The following is a 20666-nucleotide window of genomic DNA, read 5'->3' as shown; positions in this document are numbered from 1 at the left end:
TTATATGCCAGAAAGAGCAGCATGTTAAACCACAGAGTCTGTAATGATTTTAAAAGGTCCGCAGGGCAGACCTACTGCATTCTATATAAACCAGGACAGCGGAGAACCGCCGTCAGAGGGCATCATTCATGAGTGATCTGCCAAATACGCTGCCGTGAAGTAGCAAGTTATTTTCTAACTCCCTCACGGGCTTCTCCTAAAAGTGCATGAGGTGCTAAATACATCCAAGTAGCTGACTTGGTTTTTGTTTGTTTTAATTTCTCATTGCAGGCTTGCAGCTGGGTTTCAAACTGAGCGATTCAACGCGATCCCCGGGAAACTCGACCCTCGTGCTGCAGGCTGTCACGGCGCGGTGGCAGTCGCGCCCAGGACCAGCCGGGACATCCCGCCCGGCGGCGGGAGGGAGGCGGGACGGGGCCGGGAGCGGCGGCAGCTGCCGCCTGCTCCGTGCGAGCCCCGCGGGCAGCCCGAGCCGCGCCGCCCCGCTCGGTCCCTCCCGCAGGCGCCTCCCTCCCGCCCTCCGGGCAGCGCCGCCGGCGGGACCCTCCCCACCCCCGCCCCGCCGCGGGAGCTGGCACCGGCACGGGCTGAGGGGGAGCGGTACTTGCCCAGGTAGGGACGAGGAGGCTGCCGGGCCGCTCGAGCGCTGCTGGAGCAGGCTGCTTCCCCGCCACGCTCATCTCCTCCCATGCAGCTGGCGTAGTCCTGGCAGTCGGGCGGTTCGGCGGGACGCGGCGCCTCCGGCACCGACTCCCAAGCGCCTGCCCCTCCCGGCAGCGCCGGCGTCCCGGCTCCGCGGGGCAGGCTGGCTCCGCGCAGCCCTCCGCCGCCCGCGGCCCGGGCGGGGCGGGGTGGGACGGGGGGCGTTCGCCGAGGGCTCGGAGCCGGGAGGGGAGAGGAAAGCGGTGGCGTGGCGCTGGCTATTTAACTTGGCTCTTCGCCGGGGGAAGGTGCCGCCGCTCCCGCTCCCCTCCCCTCCGCGGCGCATCCCGACAGCCGAGCTCTGGGTGCTCCTGCGAGCGCTGCCGCGCTCCTCCCCGGCACCGCACGGCCCCGCTCGGCCCGCCCGCGCCGCCCCGCGGGGCAAAGGCGGGCGGGGGCTCCGGCCTCCCGCGCCGCTCCGGCGGGGCAGGGGGGCTGCTGCTGCTGGGGAAGGTGGCCGATGTGTCGGGGCTGTGGGGGTGAGGGTGCTGCCACTCCGAGCGCAGCCCCCCTCGCCTTGTCCCCGCCCGTAGCGGGCAGTTGCGCCTCGTGTTGGGTCACAGTAAGCGACAGCCGCACGTGGCGCTCGCTCGCTGATCTCCGAGTCAAAACCAACAGTAGTTTGACATGCCTTGAGTATTCTTGGCACACTTGGCATTGTGTAGCCCCTGGCCAAGAAAAGTCCCCAGTCGCTAAACACTGTCATGAGATTTTGCTCTTCCGTGTATCTTTAGTTTCCATCCGATTCCTGACCATGACAATCAGTTTTGGGAGAGCTCCTTAAAGTCCAGTGGTGAAGCTGATCCTAAGGCAAAGAAGTTCATTCTGGTCCTTAACATACTATTTTATTAGTAGACATTTATTTCTGCTCTCAAGGAGAGAAGGAAAAGCTTTTAATTTTTCTTATCAGTTGATTTAAAAATATGTGCTTCATGCACATACCTTTCTGTCTTCATACCTAAATAATTTGAACAGGCATCTCTGCTCCCTTTTGATGCCTCTACCTTTGTCATGCACAAATAGATAATAAAGTATGACTGAGGTTGGCTAGACTTTTTATAAAGTTACTTTTAAAGTTTTGGGGTTTTTTTCCCCTGCTAAAGTTTGTAAGTAAAGCAGGAAAGAAACATGCATCGTCTTTTTTGTGGAGGTAAATCCATACGAAATATTGGTTGTCACTGCCATATTTTACCCTAGAATTAATTCCTCTTTTCCTAGGTTTCTCTGGTCAAAAAATACCTGGCATTATCCCTGTCTACTGTTTGATCTTCATAAGTACCAGAGCTCTGGAGATATGGAGGGATGGACAAGAAGGCAGTTTGCTCTGTGGGATTATGGGATTTCATTTGTTCTCCAGTGCTGCTCGGGGCCCTCCACTTGTGCCTGAGTTGTTTTCTTTACCATGCACAGAAGTGTGGGGTTCAACATGCAGCAAAGAGTCGATGCCATTCTGCTAAAGAGCTGGAGTTTGTACTCAAGCCAATCTGCCCCAATCCATCCTGTGTGTAAAAAGGCATTTATCTCACTCTGTGCCTGTAGACCAGAGTGTGAAATGTTGGAGGAGATGAGACTGGGCTTACACGACCATCCAAACGGAGCTTCATGTAGACACTGTGAGAGGTACGAGTCTGCTTCAGGCTAAAGACAATCAAAGAAAGCAAAGCCAGCCAGGTGAGCTGCACTCGCTTTGGAGGTGGACTGCTCCAGACTCCATGGGAATTGCCAGGAACCAGCAAATAACAGCAGCAGTCCTGGCAGGTGTTTGTTAGCATGGATAATAGTTGTGGCTACAAACTTGCTACCTCATCCAGCATTGCTTCTCATGGTGATTCTTCATAAATATGGCACTTAAGTGGGGATTAAAAAGTGGGGATGCAAGTTAGTGTAAATATAAAATAAATGGCATAGCTGTATGATAATGTACAGGAAATATATATGGGAAATTGCTAACAGAGATAAGTAAAATAGAAATAATTTACTTTTTCAAATATTCATCTTTTCCTTCAAGCTGTGCTTTTTAAACTTAAAAATCTTTGTCAGTTGATATAATTAAGCCTTGTACACAATATATGCCTTCCTTAGTGGTGTATATTAACACTGACAATTACATAAGTAATTCCTGGAATTTGTCAGAAACTGGATAGAATCAGACAGCCAAGGAACTATTAGTGTTAATTTATTTTTGGAATTAACAAATGCCCTTCACTGAATTATGTTTTCCTGTGGTATTGCTGTACCGAACATGAATACATATAATTTGGGGAAGGATTAGGAAAAAATAAATATTTTTTTACTTAAGTTGAGCTAAGCCAATTTGTGATAGCCTCATTTAATGTTTTATTTCAATGGGTGATCAGGTTTAATAACTTAAGAAACCCATGAGCTTCTTTAGGAGTTGATGTCTTCTCCAGTTGTTATTAGCTGAAAGCATACATGCATTTTTCCCTTTTTTTTTTTTTTCAGTTTTACTGCATCTCTGATCCTGCAAATTCTTTTGCTTTTGCCATTTCTGAAATAAAGCAAATAGAAGCTAGCTGTCACATTGCTATTTTAGTGATGACAGTTTTTTGTTTTTCTGGCTTACATTAAATCCTATAATTTGAAATAAGGCAATTATTTGAAAATTTAATAAAAATCTACAAAATATCATGAAAATAATCATGCAAAGAGACAGCAGTTCACGACAGTGTGGAATGTTTTCAATAAGATGACTTTAAGCCAAACTCATTAATTTGAGGTGTTATGTTAGATAATTGCCAAGAAGTTTCATTCAGATCTGACAACAGGAAAATAGAAAATTGTGCAAAATACTTGAATACAATCAGCATGCATGAAAAGAGATGCAAACTCCTGAATCTGGAAAGTATCATATTACAGACCTGTCTTTATTTCCTTCTGTTTTCATATTGCATGCTTTACCTTTGTACATACAAGAACACACGCCTGCAGATGATACCTGGCTTAGAAAATGGAAACAGAAGACTATTAACACTAAAACAACAAATAAATAGTTTCTTTTACTAAGATGTCAAGGATAAAGACTTTTTCCAGAGAAGCAGATGAAACAGTATAATTTGGTTTTCCAGGAAATGTAGGTATGCAGACATTAAAATGTAGTTCTGTCTATACAAAAACCTTCACAAAGCTACTGAAGTCAATTTGTTGTCTTAACACAAACTCCAAAATTTGAAGATGCCATTTTAGTTTTTAGATGTTAATATTTCCTGTATTAATCAGGAAGGCCTTTTGTAAAAATATGCAATTGCTTTGTGAACTTCATTATACCTAATATTTTACTACCAAAATAAATGCCCCACCATTTAATTTTGTGTTGTGGGAAGAGATCAAAGGTATGGGGAAACAAAGAATACTTAAAGTGTATTGGGTTTCATGGCCAAGCTTTGGTAGTGGAGGGCTATGGGTTGGCTTCTGGGAGCAGCTGCCAGAAGCTTCCTCCATGTCCAGCAATGCCAGACAGCTCCAGGATGGACGTGCCCCTGGTCAAGGCTGGGCCAATTAGAAATGGTGGTAACAACTATGAGATCACAGAGTTAAGAAGAAGAAAAAGAAAACTGATTGTGCAGGTGTAATTGTGGCCAGAGCAGGACGGGATAAGAACATGAGAGGAACAGCTCTGCAGACACCAAGGTCAGTGCAGGAGGGGCAGGAGGTGCTCCAGGCACCAGAGCTGAGATTCCCCTGCAGCCCATGGTGAGACCATGGTGAGGCAGCTGTGCCCCTGCAGCCCATGGAGAACCACAGGGATGCAGAGATCCACCTGCAGCCCATGGAGGAGGCCATACTGGAGCAGGAGAATGCCTAAGAGGAGGCTGTGACCCTGTGGGAGACTTGTGCTGGAGCAGGGTCCTGGCAGGGACCTGCAAACCCATGGAGAGGAGAAACAACCTCTCCGGACTGTAATCCCCATTCCCATATCCCTGCACTGCTAGGGAGGAGCTGGGAAGAAGGGAGGGGTCAGAGGAAGGTGTTTTTAAGGTCTTACTTAGCATTGTCCTGCTCTGATTTTTTTAGTAATAAATTGAACATCTCTAGTTGTCATCTGCTTTGCCTGTGACAGTATTTGGTGAGTGATCTCTCCCGGTCCTTATCTCAACCTATGAACTCTTTGTTATACTTTCTCTCCCCTGTCCAGCTGCAAAGGAGAATGAGAGAGCAGCTTTGGTGGGTGCCTGGAATTCAGCCAGAGTCAACCAACTACAAAAATAAGTTTTTTGTCTTGGAAATCTTAGGTAAGACATTGTAAAAATGCCAGATGTCCCAAGGAAATTGCTGCCTATTCTGATGAGGATGTTGCCATTTAGTCACTAGTATTTTCCAATTTAGGAGGAGTAAGGAAGGCAATAGTATCCTGACAATCATCCTTAGATCCCGATCTCAGTCTACAATCCATTGGCCACTTTTATTGTGTCAAACTCAGGAATAAGGGACAAATTACAGGAAATAACAACCAAACAGCCTATCAGAGGACAGTAATGTTTAAGTCTTCTTAAAATATACCCTAGTATAGTGATTTAGTAAATCACTAAAATTTCACAGATGTGTTCTTTTGCTTCAAAAGACCAACATTCTCTTGCTCTCCCAAAACTGTAATGTGCATCAAATACCCCATGAGTTGTCCCAGAAATTTATTCAGTTCATTGAGTAGGGCAAAAAACCTGTAACTGTACATATGACAGTAGCAAACTTGAAAGGGTAAAATTGTCTGTAACATTAAAGGAAAGGAAGAGACTGCTGTATTTCAGAGAAACAAACAAAAACTTTCCTCGAACAACTGTTCATGGAGAAAAGGTGATTGAAATAAGCGTCTCATCCTTTGGGGCAGGTGGTTTGAGCAGCATATGGAAGAGACTGTAAAAGTTTGTTGAACTGTCTTTCTGCACCCCTTATTGAGGCATAGGTGCACATTACCAGGGCAGCCTGCTGCCAAAGTTAAGGGTTGGCTAGGGCAAGCCAGTACTATTTTGGCTGTCACTATCACAGGAGTGAGTATTGACTGCATCAGTCAGGAATTTGGCATCCCAGGCTATTCATAGGAGCAACTCATCACTGCTGCCCTGAGCAAGTTATTATGAAAGATGATAAAAAATGGGTAACTGAGCAACTGGACATCTAAAAGATGTATTCCCAGTGGGTGTTTATAGAGGAATATTGAACTGATCAATATGTAATGTTCAAAATCAGACAGTTTTGATAACGCTGAAAACATCAGTGTAGACTTCCACTGCTTATCACCAGATGAGGAAAAGGAGTACGTAGCAAATGACAAATAATTGGCTAAATGGCACTGGAGAACCAAGTAGGATTTTAATGCTGCTTCTTGAAGCTGCTGATAAAATATTCATTCTTGCCTGTCCTTGAAATCTGCCTTGTATTACCAAGCGGAGGAGCTGATGTTCTGTAAACTTGAGTATTTTGTGTATGCTAGTTCTTTGCAGACAGCAGTGTGCCAAGACATTCCGTGGAAGCTCTGCCAATATGCAAAAGGGAATATGGTATTTCATTGCCAAAGGAAATGCAAACAAGTATTCAGCTTGTGAGAGGGGGAGGAATTAAGTTCTGGAAACCTACTGTCATTACTCAGTTTTATCCAGAAATTGCTTGGCACCAAAATAGTTGCCAGTTCTGGGAAGAGACAGTAAAATATAGAAATCCCTCCTTCTTGGGAAGTGCCTGTCTCATTGAGATAGGATGTGATGTTCTTTTCAGCTTTCCATTTCGCACTGGTTTCTGCTCGTTACATTTAGTAACCAATGTATAAGCCTCATTGTGAGCTATTTATCATATCACATAGTTTGTTTGCATAGATTCTTTATTTGTGCTTCAACATTACTTGATCAAAATGTCTCTTATACAATAAATATATGCAAGTAAATATATACAAGACCTCATTTAACTAAGAAAGAAAATGTGTTTCACAAAGAAAGTAACCTTGATAGTAATTCAAAGCACTGGTAAGTTATAAACAATGAACCAAGGCAATAGTATGTGGTTTGTGTCACAAATAAATAAATCAGATAGGAATGTATGAGTACATAATTCATGTTCTTCTATCAAAAACTCCATAGCCTTGTCTATCAATAATTTCATTACGAATGGTCGTGATTTTTATGGATTTGTTGCTTCATTTGTGAGTAATTCATTAGCGAAAGCAAGGGTACAATATAGTTCTTGAATTGTTCAAATAATTGCATTCCCATCCCATCCCATCCCATCCCATCCCATCCCATCCCATCCCATCCCATCCCATCCCATCCTCATACCATTTTGAATCAATTTATAGCTAATTTTCAAAAGGTTTCATTTGAGACAGACATTCTTTGTTAAGAAAAAATGTAAAGTGGGCAATTAGAAGAAAATAAGAATTTTATTGCTAGTTTTATTGCCTGGAAAATGCTCGGAGAGTCTATACTTAATAGTCCCCGTGCAAAGTAGAACAGGAAATACAAGAAAATGTTCACTGCAGTGGTAATATCCCTTTTCTCTCATCTTTCTGTAACAGTCAGTGCAAAAGTTTGCTCTATATACTGGCACCACAAAATATTAATTGTTTTAAACAGGTTTTTCTCTAGCTTTTAATGTCCTAAGGTTTAGAGTCATACTTGTGTATTATAAGATATAGGAAAAATATACCAAATCTTCATACCAAAACAATTTTTCAAAGACATTTAGCCACTAATTTATTTTTAAACTTATTTTATTTCTACATGTTTGCTCATAGTCATAGGTTGGACAAAGTGCTGATTAAGCTAATTTCCTCTCTTTACAGAGGAATGAAATGCAAGTGTTAAGTGAAACTAAACAAAAATAACACGTGTTTTTTATACACCCTTGACCACAGACTTTCTAATAAACTTAACAACTGACTTCAGGAATTTTCATTGGTGTCTTGGGCAACTGTGAGTTTGTAACAGCAAAGTGCCATGGGAGACTATTGCCCCACTGCAATAGGTTTTGCATTAGCTTAGCACTGACTGCAGTTGTGTGGGTGGCCTCAGGAAATGTAGCAATGGAAGAATGGTTGTTGTGTAACTAATCTGAGGGGAATAGGAAGGGGCAGGCCAATCAAACAAACCTGTATAAAATAACCATAAGACCAAGAGCAGAGACAACAGCAAGACCAAATTTCCCAGCAAAGAACTCAGGTCACTCGTGACTCAGTGCAAACCCTTCCTCTTCTGGACTGAGGCTTACAGTGGCAATTTTATGGGAAGGGTAAGCACAACACAAGACAGGATTAGATTGCAGAAAATCAGCATACAACTGAAAGAATCAAATTAATGGGGATTAACAATAATTGTATCATTTGGAATACATGTGTTAGTATTGTTATAACTGGATTAATATATGTCTTTGTTGTATTATGCTGCCAAAACACTAATTAGACTACTAATAAAATCATGGCTCTGCATATGATGCGTCTTCTGTTAAGCCAAAATAAATTGCTTGTGGTTAATGCAATAAAGTGGTGGCGTATGAAGACAATGTGGGCAAAAATTGCTGAGAGGACTTGATGAAAATCTGAGAGGGAGAGGCAGCCGAGTGAGCTGTGGGAAGTTTGTGCTGTTCATGAGAAGGAGTAATCTGAAGAACTCCTTCTAAATGTCCTTGGCCAAGGAGCAGTCTTCTGCTTCTTTCCTAAAGCGGTTATGAATTTATAGGGTAGACATGAAAGCTCAAAGAGATAAGGAATGAAACTCTGTAGCCCTATAGAGGGGATAAAATATAAAAAGGGGGAAGGGAAAAGGAAATAAAACCCTACTGGATCAGGATTTCTGAAGAAGTTTCTAGGAGATTCACTCTGGCTCACATCCACATTTACCCAGGCACACTTGGATGTCCCAGTTTGGTCCTGGTTTGGGGGGGGAATGGGGGGCTCTGATTAGTAGAACAGGCTTTTTCTCTAAAGCAAAGACCAAAAAAAACTATAGGCCAATTGAAGACACTAAAATATCTTGGACTAGTAGTAATTGGGGGTGCATGTATGGAGCTACCAAAATAAAATGCATGCAAACAAAATGCATTTGGTTTAGATGCATTAAAAATAATGTAGGTCCAGTATGTCTCAAATGACCTTAGCACCTCAGTGAAGGTAGTTATTCAACCAAAACTATGTAAAGCATAAATAATTTTGATATACTGCCAGGAAGAAAGGGCCTGCTCAAATTTAGAGTATTTTAAGTGAGCTTATGTTCTCAGACTTTTACCAGTTCAAGTGCGAGACCTGTATCTAATATGCTATAGATACCCTGTATGAGGAATGCAAAATTATGTGAGTTTTCTAAATCCCAGGTAGGATTTATGTAGCAGGGGTAGGGATTAGATACAATTTCAAGTGCATATCACAGCAGAAGTTCTAAATTTAATCAATATATAGAAGCGTGTCTATAATCCTAATACCTGTTTCCCAACGCACACATATTTCTGTGATTTCTTTTATGAGCTGGCCTATTCAATAAGAGACTTGTTCCATTCATTTCCTTCAGATTTTCTTAACAGTTTTGTTTTAGTGTACTGAAAGAAAGAAAAACTAGCCACTGATTCAGTTGCTACTCTTTTTGTCAAATGTGAACTGTTTGCTCTAAATATTTATTAACATCTATGTCCAGAGGAGTTTACAATGAGCTTCACGGAGATGCAGGTCCAGCTGTAAATGTCATACTTCGTGTAAAAATGCTGTTTTCTGATCTGTATCAGATATATTCTGATCAGGTCAACAGCGTCTTCTCCATATGCTCAGATCTAGTTTTTATTAAACATGGACAATCACTTAGTTAAAATAATCTGCATATAACTATTATGTCATGTTTTATGCATACTTTAACTGATCAGTCATGACTTTGAATTATTTTAATTTTTCTTCTAATCATCATTAACTTTTGTGGCTTCTTACCAATTGTTAGCCTCCTTCTATTTTTGATACCAGTTGGCATTTTTGGTTTTAGGTGGATCTGAAATTAAATCCAATTATATATATATATGGATAGGCTATACACTGTAGAGAAATCAGCTGAAGAGTTCTCCACTCACCAAGGTTGTATTGCAAAGTAAATTTTTAATTTTTTATGCAATGGGATCATTTGGGCAAAAGATAATTAATATAAATAGGTTTTTTCTTTAACTTAGAATTTATCAACTGAAGAATGAAAGAGAATTGTATGGGTTGCTATTTGTATAGTAAGCAGAAAAAGTATTCCTGTAAAAGTGTTGATGGGTCTTTTTTGTTTGTTGGTTTACTTGCTTCATTCTATTTATTTTTGTTTCTTCTCCTTTGAAAGTGAACTATTCTATTTTAGGTTCTATAAATTAAGGAACTGATTTCGTTTTCTATTGCAATATTTAAAAGGAATGCAATGATTTGTGTACCTGCATTATTTTTGTAATGGAATTAGAAAGTGTTTTTCAAAAACTCAAATATATTTTTGACCCTGAAGATACCTCTGTTAATTACGACCAGAGAAAAACAGCATCAAGAAAAAGGAATCTGAACTTAAAAATGAACTATTTTAATATTATTTTCAGTACAGAGTATTTTAATATTATGCTTTAATATAGCATGTAGAACTCGAGAAACAATCTAGGTTACTGAATAGTTCAGGAAGATCCAGAGACTCCAGCCAAAGTGCCATTTCAAAGTGCCAAAGTAAAGTTCAGATCTGGGCTCTCACAAAGAACAAAAAAGGAGGCTACAATTCAGATATTGATATAGAGTAATGAAACAGAATCAAATTTGAATTGGAATTTTTGTCTGATGTGTAAGAGAGGGTTGAGGAAATAACATTGCAGTGCAAGGAGAGCTGAAGAAGAAAAACAAAGGAAACTCACTTAGAAAAGTGTCATTGACTTCTTAAGTGTCAGTGGGCAAATAGCTTATTGTCTCTATTTCCGCTATTTTCCCTCATATAATTAGGCCTAGATTTTATAACAGGAGTGTTTTGGGACAAACAAATTAGAAATACTGAGAAATAAAACTAACTTCAGGACATAATCAGCAGAATTAGGTCAAGACACTACTAGTACAGAAATTAATCTGGTCTGAGGCAGTGCCTGTGATTTTACATTTGGGGAGAATGGGAAAAAATCAATAATAGATTATATAAAGAGAAGAGGCATTATCTTAGGCTGTTTAAAATTTAGGAGTAAAAAAATAATGTTAAATAGGAGGAATCACCCGATAAAGTCATATGATTCATTCAAAACTGAAGGAGGAATGTATTTATTTTGGCAGTTGATTAAGAAATTTTCACATCCCTCCTATGTGTACTACCCCTTGACCTGTGCTGTAGACCACATACATGAGCAAATCAATGTTAAAAATTACCAAATAAGGGAAGGAGCTGCTACAGTAGCAGATATAACAGAATATCCAAAACTAGTATTGCTTGTAAATCCCTCATAAATCAAAACTTGAGACAAATTATTTGCATATGTCCCAGGAAACAAAAGACTTGAAATACTGAAAATAAAAGCCAACCAACCAACCCAATATATCCCCTAATATTTCATCACTCCTTGAATTTATCAGCTATGACTACCCAAGCAATAATGTAATTAGTATGGTTCAAAAATATGATGTAGAAAAAGAGAACAGGTGCGAGGACCTTATGCCTGCACAATGCATGTTTCAAGGAGAGTAATTTTTGTCTGGCCTCCTGAGCTGAATACTCCAAACTTTCAATTTATTTCCAGACAACGCATCATCATTATCCTGGAAGAATACCCAAAGGTAGTTTAAACACTGAGAGTTCACTCCATGGTGCCAACTCAAGCATGGTAAGTCAGGAGATGCACTTCAAAAGTGAATCCAAACTAAAACTCTAATGTAGATGTAATTTTTTTCCTTCCAGCTCTCTTCAGAAAGTGAAAAGATCCTAAAATTTGCTTATTGCTTCCTTCTGTGGTAGGAACAAAGATCCACAAGAACAACCCAGCGTGGGGAAGACATGAGTGAGAACAGTTCATGCTTAATATCATCTCAGTGCAAAGACTTTTGATTACTAAAGCTATAAGCTTTTCTGAAATTTATGATGACCTAAAAGCCAAAACTGTGCCCTCCTCTTTATTAGGAAGAAAATTCCAGAAAAGAGGGGCATGTTTTCTATCCTCTTGCCAGTATAGCATTTGACCATAGGCCATGTGCAATTTTGCAGTGTTTCATAGGAAGTATGAGATTAATTGATTCTGTTACTTAAGGTTTATAAATATTAGACAATTTAATAAAAATATTTGAGGCAAAGTCAAGGTTTTGGGCTCTGACTTTAAACTGCACAGCAGAAAAAGATGTTGAACAAGCTTGCTGCTCTGCTCTGTATTGTCTGCAACCTGCATTCGAGTTTAAAAGTATGATAGCACACTGAATGAAACAGAGGTCATCATCTCAAAGAAATGGTAAGTCACCTCCTAAAAAGCTATGTCTGTAAAACTACTTCCCCATATATCTGTGCAGTAGCTATAGGGTACTGCTTAGGCAACGTACATGCCCAGGTTAATTTAGCAAGAATTTGCATGAACCATAAATTTATTTGTGGTGAGTCAGTCTTTTCTGCACTTCTAAGAAATTATTCGTACAATATGATAATTCATCAACACTATTCCTGTCACTGGGATTTTCCTAATTTATTTGTGTAACTGCCAACATCAAAGATTACTCATGAAATAAAAGATGATCCCATTTCATAGCAGAAAGAATTTAAACATCAAAGTTCACTAATGGTTCAGTGAATTTGTATGTTAATTTTTAGTTCCTGACAGAAATGCCTCACTAGGTCAGAATTATAAAGCTATTCCAGACAGAAACAGTTTGCCTTACAGAAATATAGAATAATTAGTGCTTTCATAATTAATCTATTAGGTAAATATTTTACCTGAAAGAGTTGATATCAACATATGCCAAGTGCTTTGATGTACTCAGAAAAAAGTTTTAGCTTTAAACTAAGTAAAACTTGTTCTCAAAAGTATATTATTTATAGCTTAACAATAGCCTCAGTGTATCCATAAAGTTCAAGACACAAAGACTGTCTTCTTATAGAAAGGTCAGATGCTTTTTTTAAAACAAAACAGAACAAAACCAAAACCCACAGCCCCAGCTTTTTCTCTAATGCAAAGATATCTATCATAGTCAAGCATATTTCTCCATTGTATCACAGAATGGAAGCTCAACCATAGTTCCAATGTGTGGTAACCTGGTTCATGATTTTTTTCCCTGCTTGTGTTTCAGGGTCACTTAAATCTAAGAACTTAAAAGCAAACTACAACTAAAATTGTCAAGATTTGTTTCCCTGCACTTCTTTGTATTTGAAGCTGTTCTCATCTGTTAAAGGATCCATCTTCTACCTCACTGAGATCACAAAAAATAAAAACTAAAATCTGAAGCCAGTGATCAGCTGCTACTCTCTTTTTTTCTCAAAAAGTTTTGGAGAGAACTGGTATTTTCCTTCAATATTAAAACAAATAGTATTAGACCATTCTACTAAAATTCATCAAGCTAGAACATTATGAATACATTTTAAAGTGGGCCTTATTTTCCAAAAGAAGTTTCTAATTTGCAAGCCCAGTTTTGTGTGTACCATTGATAGTATGTCTGTTTGAATCTGCAGATTATAGTTTGAATTGCAAGGCTTGTGTCTAATTTGTGCTATTACTCTTTTCATAGACTCATAGAATACCAGGTTGGAAGAGACCTTGAGTATGATCTATTTACACCTTCTTTGACAAAATTGCAGTCCTTGGATCACCTTTTTGGCCCTTCTCTGGGTCCACATCCTTTTGCATAGTGTGAGCCTAAACCGTGTTCCAGGTGTGTCCTGACAAGCACTGAGTGGCACAGTGACTTCTGTGTCTCTGTGGTGATCCCTTGTTGTTGCAGCCCAGCGCCTGCTGGCTCTCTGTGCCCCAGCAGCACCACTCACTCACACTGAGCCTGTATCCCCAGGACACACAGGTCCCCTTCTCTTGAGTAAGTGGTCATAGTATTGGTCATAAAAAAACCTTCCAGGACCTGTGTTTGGGAACAAGGTGTGGTATAATGTTACAGGTAATTAATGTAATGTTAACATTTCTTACAATTTCTCTTCTGTTTATCTTGAAATAGGCCTTTCATGGTTAAAAAAGTATGAACAGTTGGCTTCTCTTGAAATTCCAATGTTATTTTTGAAAAATATTTTTGGTCTTCTGTGTTCATTTACTGACATAATCACAGTTCGGTGGGAATTACAATTTAGATTTAAACTGTAATAATCAGTTGTCATTATTCCGTTTTCCACATTCTGCTGCTGCTGACATGGTGTATTAATCTGAATAAACTAAAATAATGTGTGATACAGAAATTTAAAAATAGTCCACTAATCTATGTAGATTTAAAACAATCTGGATATTAAAAAAACCACCATGAGCTGTCATCATATTGGTTATCACAGTTGAGTAATCACCCCAAGCAAGATTGCTTCTGTGATTTAAGCAGGTATTTTCTGTGGACATACTATCCCATCTAGCTCCCATTTCCTGGCCAGGGTAGTACACAAAGAGAATTGCAGCCCCTCCAAGGACTTTGTCCTCTTCATCCTCTGTGAACGCATGGCACCTTGATATATGCACGTGGAATAATAACTATAATTTTATCTATAGGTAAAACTGGTACTAAAAAGAGAATGTATGTGCAATCTCTTAAGCCTCACAGTCTGTTGCCGTGGCAGAATACTTGTTAAAAAAAAAAACCCTCTTTTTTTTTTTTTTTTTTTTTTAGGGGAGATAGAAAGTAGAAAATACCAAGGGGTTTGTAGTTTCTCTTTTTTTGTTTCCCTTTTACATGGGATATTACCTCTGCTTCTGCTGCTGCTGATAGTATTTCATCTTTTTGGCAGCATAATAGCATTTTTCTCAGTGTTATTACAAGTGGAGATACTTAATGATAAACACAGTATCCATTAGTGACAAGAATTTCAAGCCTCTATATTTATAGACTGCTGTCTTTTTAAATCTATCTCATTTGATGGATTTAAAATTGTTAAAATCTTGTGGTCACCTAGCTAAAAATCATTTCTGTTTTTCTCTTCTTTCAGTCTGCTCTCCAATATAAATATTTGTGTGTGTGAGAAGATTTGCAGGGAGTTTGCTTTTCCCCTTTGGTACACAGAGACTCAAGTAAGGAACATCTGTAATATCTGACCTTCTGTGCACACATTCCCTAGTGTGCACAAAACCATCCAACCCCTTTGTATTTTGATCCCTTAAAGTGCAGGGATATGCTGTAATTCAATCAGAATCAAAATATTTAAATAAATTCTGAGGATTTGAAAATTAAATAAAAGAAGTGAAATCTGTGGCTTTCCTTACATTTTCAAAATTTTTAGTGTGTTTCAAAAGGGTCTGCTGAAAATCTCTTTTTCATTGCAGAAAGCAGTAACTGCAATGACACCTCAAAGCACATATTTCACTTGCCCTTCCCTTTCCTAAACTTCAAACTTTAACAAACAGTTTTCTAGATCTGATCTCATCCCACAGGCTTGTTGTTTATCTTTAAACCTAAATTAACCAATTTTTAGAGCACTGTGATAAAGAGTGAAATATGTTTCTCTCACACTAAAAGAAGAAAGCAAAGCAAAAAAACCCAGTTGCTACCTTTTTATTTATTTATTTATTTTTTAACAGAAACACTCCCAGTGCTGCTGGCATCAAGTGATGAAACCTGGCATGGAAGACCTCTTTCTGTGGAAAAGTGCATCTGCATGCTCTAATAAACATTTGTTTTAAATTGACCAAGTTGTGAGTTCACAAATCACACGTTGGGTATATATAATAGATTTACTTTGCCCATTTTTCCTAAGTTTCTAATATATTAAGGTATCCTCTATGCTGGAAATATGTTCTGCAGGTGCATAGATCTGAGGAAAAACTTCAGCAGGAGTCCTGCCTGCTGTTGGCAACATTCGTCAAAGAAAACTCATCTACTGCAATGCAGAATGTGAGGTCATAGACTAGAAACATACAATCATTTAGATTGGAAAAGACCTTTCATGTTATTGAATCCAACAGTAAACCTAACACTTTCAGGTCCACCATTAAACCACTTTCCTAAATGCTATATCCACATGTCTTTGAATTATCTCCGGGGATGAAGACTCAACCACTTTCCTGGGCATCCTTACCTGAGAATCCTTTCTGTGAAAGGCACAACTTGAGGACTTCTCTTCCTGTCACTTGTTACCTGGGAAAAGAGACTGACCCCACATTGCTGCAACCTTCTTTTGGCTAGTTGGACAGAGCAAACTCTCTGTGCCTCCTTTTCTCCAGGATAAACCACCCTGTTTCCCTCAGCTGCACCTCATAGGACCTGTTCTCTGCAAGATTCAAAAGCTCAATTTTCTTTTCTTCCCAGGAAGCCTCAAAACTCACAGAGCTGTCATTCTGCTCCCTTCCCCTCTTACATAATTTGGGAGTCCCATGCACTGGAACTGATCTTGGGGTCCTTTGCTCTGTGGGAATAGTTTCAGTCTTTTGGGCATGAGGGTCTGGATCCTCACTGGATAAGAATGGCTTGGGTTTGAGGGTTTCTTAGAGATCATGGAATTCCAAACCCATCTGCCATGGGGGGGATGCCACCCTCTATATCAGGTTTCCCAGGCTCGACCTGGACTTGAACTCTTCCAAGCGCAGGGAACCCACAGGATGCCTTCAGGTGGGACACCCTTCTGCAAGTATGCCCACACAGGCCAAGGCTGGGCACCTATTTCAGATAAAGAGAGAGAATCCAGGTGTTTTTCCTGTGTTACATAAAGAAATTCACCTGAAGTCTCTGCCTAGGGATAGTCTTCCTTCAAAGCTATGTCTATTCTGTGATAAGAAGTGTGATTCTGAGACAATATTCAAAATATATTGTAGTGATAGCTGACACAAAGGCGGGGGTGGGGAAACAGCATACATACTACAGTGCTAATGAATGTTTTTAATTAATAAGAATTTCCTGTCAATGGTTTTATTCTGCAAGATTTTTATTTCAAAACCCGTAATTCTTCAATATGTCTTGACTGGAATTCATTTTTTTATATGCAACTGATGTTGTAAGATAGTTGAAATATTTTAGCAAAAACATATAAAAATTTCAAGTAGCTGGTTGAATGTGTGATTTGTTCAAACTGCTTTAGACATGCTCATTATTTTTTTAAGGACAGGTAATGTTTAACAAATGAGGTCTCTGATGAACGTACACATGAGATGGAAGACGTGAAAAATGTGGAAGCCATTGACTGCTTTTTTGCTGAATATTCACTGGAAATTTTTGCATGTCAATTCTGAAGATTATGCTAGTATTTAATAAATGTTACAAACATGTTTCATAATTTTAATTTTTAAAGTCCTACTGGAATAATGAGTACTGTGAGGGAATGAATATCTCTGATAATAAGAGTATAGGAGGAGTTTAATTTTATCTTTTTTAAACAAAGTTGCAAACTTTAATTCAGCTCTAAAAACAGACACGTTCCACAAAATAACTATGTGGATATTAAGATTTTATTCTAATTATTTGTATTAATGTAGTATATAGGAGATCCAAATCCTGTACATAGACATATTTTTAAAATATCATATGATAAAGTGTTGCTTTTGAAACTTAAAGAAAAGGCAAACAGACTTTAGAAGAAAACTCTTGGCAGAACTTTCAGTAAGCACTTAATTGACTTAGGATGAGAAGTCTGTTAGCAGTGAAAGGCTTATGCATTTTTGGAAATTACAGATGTGGCAATTCTCCTGAGGTTAAACAGAAGGATAAAAAAAATTGTGAAGTGTGTCCAAGCCTTGAAATAGACATTAAAATGGTACTTTGACTGGAAAACTCAGATTATCTCATATTATCCACTAAATTTAAATAGGTGCTATCCTTATCTTCTTTTTTCTTGTTCACATGATCTATGAAAGTCACAAAGAATCTTGTGCAGATTATTCTCAGATAATAAATCCTTCAACATAAATGCAGCTGGGTTTATGTCAGCTTTATACACCTGGAGTGGGAATAGAAAAAGCAGCATTTATATTCCTGACCTGCAATCCAATCCTGAAGCAAACAAAGATGACTGCTCACCACTAAGTTACATGTCTGGGGCTTTTTGTAGGTCGAACAATCCAAGGGTTCTGCATTTTCTTTATATTGCTACTTCTATTGCAACATACATAACATATACATTCTATATTAATCAGGTATGGAACTGAAGTGATTGAAGGCACTCACCTTTTCAGGCATCTGTGCTGATACACTGGGGGCTAGATCAGCAGAAACTGCCTACAAAAGCAGCTCTAACATGTTTAATGTAAAGGTGAAATTATTAATCTTGGAGGAATCAGCTCCTCCCTCTGTAAAATACCTCAGAAAGCTAATGAAATAATTTATTGCCAGATTAATTATTGTCTGTAACTTTTAAAACTCTAAAGCCCATTGTAACAAAATATATGGAGAGATAAGGAGAATATATGATCTGAAATTAATATAAAATTTTATATAAAGAAGTTTTTTAGAAACAGTATTATTTTTTTAAAAGATAAAAAAATTCAAATATTTCAATGTTTCGTACAAAGAAACATTTTCATGTTGAAAAAATCGTCTTTAAAAACAGAAATAGAGAATCAGAAACAATAACTGAATCACCAAAAAAGCCAAAAAAGATTAATCATAAAGCACTATCAATGTGAATTCATTTTAACATCAGTGTCTCAGCAACAGGATGCCTTTACTCATGCTGGGATAGGTGCCATCAAGAGATTAGTACTAACACTCAGAGCTGGGAAGGCTAATGTTCAGAATACTAGAAGGTTTAAGATAAGGAAAAAAAAAACTCCAAACAAACCAAAAAGAGGCAAGTGAGATTAGTGGTGTGAAAATATTGCATTTTTTTAGTTTTCTAATGTTGATGCACGATAAAGCATGAATTTCCTAGAGAATACACCAAGAAGAGGAAAACAGAATGAATTATGAAAGAAATATGAGATATACTTATTGTAAGTCTGTGACCAGTCTGTATTTGTATTTCCATTAAATCAAACAGCAAAAAGGTGATGTTTGAGGAGAAAAGGTAACGGAAATCACAAACAACAGACTGAGAAGTGTAAAGACTAAGAATTCTGAGACTATAAATGAGTTATTTTTCTGATACTTGGAACACAATTAAGAAATTATAAATAGTTTTGAGATATTCTATATAAATATTTGGAACTGAAGAACTCTTAAATACATTTGAAAAACTGCACCCATTTGAGAGTACTATCACATTTTTGTATGTTTATTTTTAAATTTGAATGCTTTCTATAAGTATTCCTAGGACTGCAACAGACCCATAAATCATTAAATTTAGCTCCTCTCTGCCATAGTTGATACAGTAAACAGAATGACATAGACAGTTTTAAACAGTAAGACAAAATATGACAGCAAGCTTGACAGGATTGAAAGAAAAACACAAGATCTCACAATTCCTCTCTTCGAAATGTTTAGCTGTTCACTACCTTCTCTGTCCACCAGCTTGCTCTAATCTCTTATGGTTTTTTTACTGTTGAAGAAAAATTAGCACAAAGTTAAAATACCAGATTAAAACCACTGAATAAAATGAAAGTGCTGCTTAGTTCAAAAGTGTATTATTAGACCAAAAAGAGAAGAAACAGAGTGAAGGTTATGGCTCATGATTTACAGGCTGTCAAGCTATCCAATTTCATGGCACCTTTTAATGTTACGTTCCACTGGAGCTACTAAGAGATGCAAATTTTCACATCAGTGTAAAAAGTTGGAAGATTCAAAGCATATTCAATATGCAAAGGTGAATGAGTACAAGCTGATGTGAATGTTTCGCTTGATGTTTTCTGACTATATTCATGGTTGTATGGTATCTGTTATTAGTCAAAAGAATGTCAAAATCCAGGGATGTAGTAATTTCTTTAAAATGTAAATGAAATGTTATTCTATAAATTGATTCATTCATTGAGGATTATGTACAACTAAAAAGTTTGGGGTACTCAGGATTTTTAATTTTAGAGCATTAACTGTTTCACAATAGGATTTGCCTTTAGCAAAACTCTTCCTTTGTTCTTTATCAGTGTGCAGTGAAAAGACAAATCTTCGAAGATAAGTAACTCCCTAAGAAGTAATTTTTGGATATAATTCTTATATGTGTGATATACACATATCTTTGCTATGGAAAAAACAATGTTCCTGAAAGCGTTTTATGTATTATTTTGACATAACATATTGTGGCAAGGTTTCATCCTGCTTCAACCTTCTAAAAGCTTGGTATTTATTCCAGGCCTATACAAGCCATTTTGGTAATCAAAAGAGAAAAGACACTTAAGTGCCAAAGGTGTGAAACTCCTTAAAAGTTAATACATTTGGTGCCTGGTTGATACAATCTGCTGTTTGCAGACTCTCTGGAGAGTTGCCCTGAGATAGCTAAAGGTAGGCTGGATGGACCATTTTAAACTTCATTCTCTGGCAACTGATTGAACTCAGGGAACACACAGATCCCAGACAGAATTTTTTAGAATCTCATTTAATCATTAAGTTATTATTAACAAAATCAAGCAGCTCTGGTTGGTGGCAGGCAGCTGCTCACACTTTGCTCATAGCCTTCAGCAGCACACTTTGCTCACTCGCTGGGTTACATGGTGGTGCCCAGCAGGGAGGACAGCCCCAGCTGTTTGCCTAGAAGCTCAGAGTTAGGTTTTTCTGCAGCATGAAGCAGAAAATAGCCTCGGTAATGCAAGCTCACCTTTCAATCATAAAGATACCACTCATGAAAGAAAGATGGAAACCTACACTTTTCTTTTGACACCTGGAGAGTATATGTGTACTACCATCTAGGTATTATCAAGACAAATGCCTGATCACTGCTAGATGTATGATAGTATCTTTCACAGTCAATATTATATAAAGATGCAAGATTAATGAGCCAGTAGATATAGTCTATAGCAGATTG

The 20666-nt window shown here is 38.5% G+C and overlaps 1 protein-coding gene and 1 long non-coding RNA gene across 12 annotated transcripts in view; one reads left to right on the top strand and one right to left on the bottom strand.

Annotated features, from left to right (window-relative positions):
* The window catches only part of SNTG2 (syntrophin gamma 2), a 222223-nt gene extending 221507 nt beyond the window's left edge, over positions 1-716 (bottom strand). For 2 of the 3 annotated variants that reach the window (XM_088162356.1, XM_088162357.1), the window contains exon 1: positions 609-710. In XM_088162356.1, coding sequence (XP_088018482.1) covers positions 609-680 — 72 coding nt within the window. In that variant the 5' untranslated portion in view covers positions 681-710. Of the gene's footprint in view, positions 1-608 lie in introns of all 3 variants that reach the window. The other variant, XM_088162358.1, reaches the window with a different exon arrangement.
* Positions 540-15473, top strand: LOC106849118 (uncharacterized). 9 transcript variants are annotated; one of them, XR_015802713.1, is made up of 7 exons: positions 548-612; positions 1921-2373; positions 4856-4952; positions 11410-11493; positions 11625-13516; positions 14778-14859; positions 15367-15473. It is a non-coding gene; the product is annotated as an uncharacterized LOC106849118 (long non-coding RNA). The 9 variants fall into 9 exon arrangements; XR_015802707.1 differs by having other exon boundaries at positions 11625-14859; XR_015802709.1 differs by lacking the exon at positions 15367-15473 and having other exon boundaries at positions 11625-12108; positions 12938-15359.
* Positions 15474-20666: the final 5193 nt, after the last annotated feature.

The sequence above is a fragment of the Sturnus vulgaris genome, chromosome 3 (assembly GCF_052056855.1).
Source record: "Sturnus vulgaris isolate bStuVul1 chromosome 3, bStuVul1.hap1, whole genome shotgun sequence".
NCBI classification, from domain to species: Eukaryota; Metazoa; Chordata; class Aves; order Passeriformes; family Sturnidae; genus Sturnus; species Sturnus vulgaris.
The sequence above is the reverse complement of the archived record's forward strand: the minus strand, read 5'-3'. Positions and strand labels throughout refer to the sequence as shown.